Source organism: Acanthisitta chloris, unplaced genomic scaffold (genome assembly GCF_000695815.1).
Source record: "Acanthisitta chloris isolate BGI_N310 unplaced genomic scaffold, ASM69581v1 scaffold8016, whole genome shotgun sequence".
Taxonomy (NCBI): domain Eukaryota; kingdom Metazoa; phylum Chordata; class Aves; order Passeriformes; family Acanthisittidae; genus Acanthisitta; species Acanthisitta chloris.
Genome location: NW_008678700.1, coordinates 52,135 through 56,942, shown reverse-complemented (window position 1 = coordinate 56,942; position 4,808 = coordinate 52,135). Strand labels below are relative to the sequence as shown.

Here is a 4,808-nt window from a genome sequence, read left to right as displayed (position 1 = left end):
AAAGCCTCGGGCAACCTTCCCTGGTGGGAGGTGTCCCTGCCCAGGGCAGGGGGTTGGGACTAGATGATCTCGAGGGTCCATTCCAACCCCTTAATGTGCTGCAGGAAACTTGGGCTGTACTTGGAGGTGGTTGAGTGAGGTGATGAGCTGCTGTGAGGCACCTACCTGGGTGTACAGGTTCTGCTGTGGATAGGCACTTCTGATGGGGTACATAGCGGTTTGGTAGGGGTTTGGGGACGGCGAGTAGGGAGGAGGTGCATTGTTACTCTGGGTTGGAGGGACCTTGTAGGGAGTCCCCGCAGTGTACCCTGGGGAAAACAAGAGTAATCTCAGTTAGGATCACATTAAGAAGTTGCTCAGAAAAGTGGCTGCCCCATCCCTGAAAGTGTTCCAGGACAGGTTGGATGGGGCTTGAAGCAACCTGGGCTAGTAGAAGGTGTCCCTGCCCATGGCTGGGACTGGATGGGACTGGATGAGCTTTAATGTCCCTTCCAACCCAAACCATTCGCTGACTCTGAAACTGACCAAGCTGAGACCTCCATCCCCTGGTTAATCAATCCCAGGTTTCAACACCTTGAATACTAAGACTTGCTGTGGTTTCTTGATTGATGAATCATGGACAATTTATGTATGATATTAAAAAGATATTAAAGAGTCCAGGGAGATGTAATCTGTGTTTATAACTGGGGGGGGGAAGGGGGGGGAACAGAACAACCTGCAGGTAAAACCAACATGAAATCAAGTTTTAATGGCACAAGACGATGCTCCTCTGTCTGGCAGCTAATTTTAAAGCCTAATTATGACTAACACCTTATTAGGATTAGGAGGTTGGTGTAGCCTGTGCTGCTGCTGCTTTCCAGTTCCACAGCACGATAGGATTTTAAAAGCAATGGTGAGGCTTAAGCTGCAGCTTCTATTAAAATTCCTGATTAAATCCCTCATGTCACTCCTGAAATCTCAACCTTATTGATCCTACAGCCTGAATTGCACAGAAATGCTTCTCTACAACAGCATGAAGGCTGTGGGGGAAAAATAGCTCAGGGCTGGATTTTGTATTGTCATCTCTGCTTGTTTCCACACAGAGGTTTCACCACGAACAGGATTCTTTAGCTGGGTAAGGAATTGACCAGATGTCCATGTCCAGATTGTGCCCCTCTGCTCCCCTCAGGTGAGACCCACCTGCAGTGCTGCCTCCAGCTCTGAGGCACCAACATCAGAAGGATGTGGAGCCGCTGGAGAGAGTCCAGAAGGGGCCAAAAAGATGCCCCAAGGGCTGGAGCACCTCTGCCATGGAGCCAGGCCGGGAGAGCTGGGCATATTCAGCCTGGAGAAGAGAAGGCTCCAGGGAGACCTTAGAGCCCCTTCGAGTGCCTAAAAGGACTCCAAGAGAGCTGGAGAGGGAGTTTGGACAAAGGCCTGGAGGGACAGGACAAGGAGGAATGGCTTCCCAGTGCCAGAGGGCAGGGTTAGATGGGATATTGGGAAGGAATTATTCCCTGTGAGGGTGGTAAGGGGCTGGACGGGAATTCTCAGAGCAGCTGTGGCTGCCCCATCCCTGGGAGTGTTCCAGGCCAGGTTGGATGGGGCTTGGAGCAACCTGGTCTAGTGGAAGGTGTCCCTGCCCATGGCAGGGGGTGGAACTGGATGATCTTTAAGGTCCCTTCCTACTCAAACCATCCTGTGATTCCATGATTCTATGATCTTCCCCATGCACTTACATTTACAACTTAGTCAGATCTGGTCTGTTGTGAAATGAGGCACAATGCAACGCCCAAGCACAGTGCCAGGCATATAGCCCCTACTCCAAACAATGGTGGGGACATGCCTTTTAAAAATGAAAGTCTCCCAAATAGGTTTATTTTTAATAATTCTTTTCATTAAAAAAACCACCAATACTTAATCCTCTCACCTCATTCCTTAAAGGATGTAATTCAGCAGAAAAAGGGAGTCTGAAGCAGATGGACATGTGTGAGGAATGCTTCAACCTCACACTAGCCATGCCCTGTATTTAGGAGGCAACATGACAGGTGCCAGAAGACACCCCACATACCAGAGAAAGCACCCAAGGGCTTATCAGGGAGCTTATCTCCCCTCCTGGAGGCACTATTTGTCCTCTTCAGGGATGAGATGACAAGGCTCAACCTGGAAAAGCCTGTTTGACTGTCATCCTTGAACAGCATCTCCTCCCCCTGCTTCTGCTCAGCCAGTTGGGGTGAAAAGGTGGGAATTTCAACCACATTACTTTAGTTTGGAATTCTTTCAGTTTTAAGGGAATAGGAAATAAATCGCCTTAGGTTCTGCTTTACCACAGAGCTGATATATACCTGCAAACCACCCCAGGTTGCTTCTGGGGATCAAGCACTCAGCTAAGACTTCCTATCTCCACTTGACTTTCTCCTCTGAAGGAGCGGCAGGAGGCTCAATGCTCTCCTTTTCATGCTTCTTCATGGTTTTAGCACATACATCAAGGTCAGGTTGGATGGGACTTGGAACAACCTGGTCTAGTAGAAGGTGCCCATGGCAGTGGTTGAGACTGGGTGAGCTTTAAGATCCTTTCCAAGCCAACCCACTCTGAGATTCCAATGCCAAATAACCCCCTCCCCAAATAACCCCCCAGGAGGGGAGGCAAATGGGTCCAAACCAACCAAGTAAAGCCCCAGAAGAAAAGGTTTATTTACTGAATGCTGCGGAAGAAGCCTGGTAAGTTCTGTTCTCAGTCCCGGTGTCCACCGGGAGGTGGAAGGTGCCCTCCGTGGCACAGGAGGAGGAGGTCTGTGGCCAAGCTTGCTTCATCAGAAGTGTAGCTTGAGTGGAGACAGAGAAGAGGTGTCACACAGAGCAATGAAAAGACAAGTTCCCATATTTATGTCACATTTGAACCACTTTGCTGCTCTCTCCCTTCCCCTCCACCTCTTATGGCAACTATCCACAGGAATTCCACAGTGCATTGCAGCAATGCAGTTCCCTACCCAACTGTCTCCTGAGCTAAGGGACCTGCATAATCTGCCCCTGGGGATGTGGCTAGCAGAGCCACCAGCCCTCCCCAGACCACTGGTCACCTGGATCATGTAGGCAGAGAACTGTTTCTGATGACAAAACCACCCAGCTCAAAGCCTTGTGGGGGAGAAAGAGAAGCTCTTTGGGAGGGACATCATAACCCACAGAAGGAGGTGGTGTGCTCCTTATCCAAAGGGGTCACAGATGAAAACATGTTAAAATTGCACTTTTTAAGTCCTTCTCCCAAGGAAGTTCCTACCCTGAGGCACTTGGCACGAAGCCCCACAGAAGGGACTTCAGGACTTGATCAGGACTTGGCAACTTTTCTGCTGTCTGAAAGCAGAGCAATGATATTTCAATCCCCTCCAACACCTCCATGTCTGCTCAGACTCTGAATTAACCCTCTCTGAAGGCTCAACTGTAAATCTAGAGCGCCACAGGGCTGGAAGCTGGGGACAAGTTGAGAAGGCTGATGAAGAATCAGCACTGGTGCCACAGCCCACACCCGCACCATGCAGGAAAATCCCTGCCTAGAGAGAGTGGAAAAACACTGCTGCAGGTCTGTTGGTGCACCAAAACCTCATGGGACAGAAATGGGGGAGCATGGAGGACACCCAACAGCAATGCTTTACTGGACATCATGCTGTGGGAGATGTTCCTGGGTGTGAGACCTGGCTGGATGCTGCTCCACTGTGGCAATGTGGAATGCGCTCCTCCCTTCTTCTTCAGGAGGTTTGTGGGGAGTGAGAGATTCAAGCCTAATTTCTCCTCTGCTCAGGCACTGCTGATGTTCTGCTCCAAGCCTCTGCCCTCTCCCAAAGGCTTGTGAGTTAACAAGGATTTCCAAAGTGCTTTATTTTCCATGGTACACTGCACTCTGGATCACACTGGAGAGCTAGCTCCCGGTGCTGTGCCAGAAACACTCTTTAACTTACGCTTTTATTCAGAATCAGATTGATTTCTGCCTCTGGATTTCACAAAGGTTTTCATCACTGAGGCTGAAGAGTCAATTCATTTCAATGTTACATGAATCCTCTGTGGTTTTGCTTCTCCACATTAAGCCTTCCACAAAATCCAGGTAATTTTGGTGGGAGATGGCTGGGAGCTTGTCTCAGCTATGCATGTCCTGAACATTAAATCACGGATCCTTGGAGAATCCATCACTTAAAAGTACACAAAAATGTGAACCAAGGAGGCTTCCAGGAACATTAATATCTCCTGGTCCTTTGCAAGAGCTACAATTCACAGGGGTCACAATCCAGCCATGACTATCTAATATCACTTCAGGGCTATCTCCAACCAGTGTCTTCTGGATTTAGTTCAGCTTCTCACCAAAAAAAAGAGCTTTTATTTGCTGTCTGATTAATCCATGAGAAATCTAGCAGTGGGAACTGGGCAAACAATGTGAACTGTGGGTCTCTGCAGCACTGGGACTGCTCTATCTTCCTGAGAGGATATTTAGTGAGCATGGTAATGTTCAGGACATATTTTCAGTGGAAAAGACAAAAATATGAACCCTTCCAAAACGAACCATTCTAGAATTTCCCCTGCCAGCCTGATTTGTGATGGATACAGCCTCAAGCCTTGTACAAAGTCTCCAATAAGCTTAATTCCACAGGCAATCCTGTTACTGTGTGCCTGAGTGCCTCAAAATGGTGGGACCATTGTCCTTGGAAAGCCTTGTGAGGCACTACAGGATATTCACCCTACCAGACCTCAAGATACCAACTTAGGGGACACATTGATGTCCCTAAAGAATTGGCAGGCACCTACAGAAGATGGTTCAGAGCACAATTACCTTCTGCAAAGCA

At 48.7% G+C, this 4,808-nt stretch overlaps 1 protein-coding gene across 1 annotated transcript in view; it reads right to left on the bottom strand.

The window, feature by feature from the left end:
* The window catches only part of LOC103804395 (protein FAM168A-like), a gene marked incomplete at its 5' end in the record, with an annotated part of 15,758 nt that overhangs the window by 4,231 nt on the left and 6,719 nt on the right, over nt 1-4,808 (bottom strand). The window contains 2 exons of the mRNA XM_009077008.1: nt 166-308; nt 2,679-2,804. Of these exons, the coding sequence (XP_009075256.1) occupies nt 166-308; nt 2,679-2,804 (269 nt within the window). The remainder of the gene's footprint in view (nt 1-165; nt 309-2,678; nt 2,805-4,808) is intronic.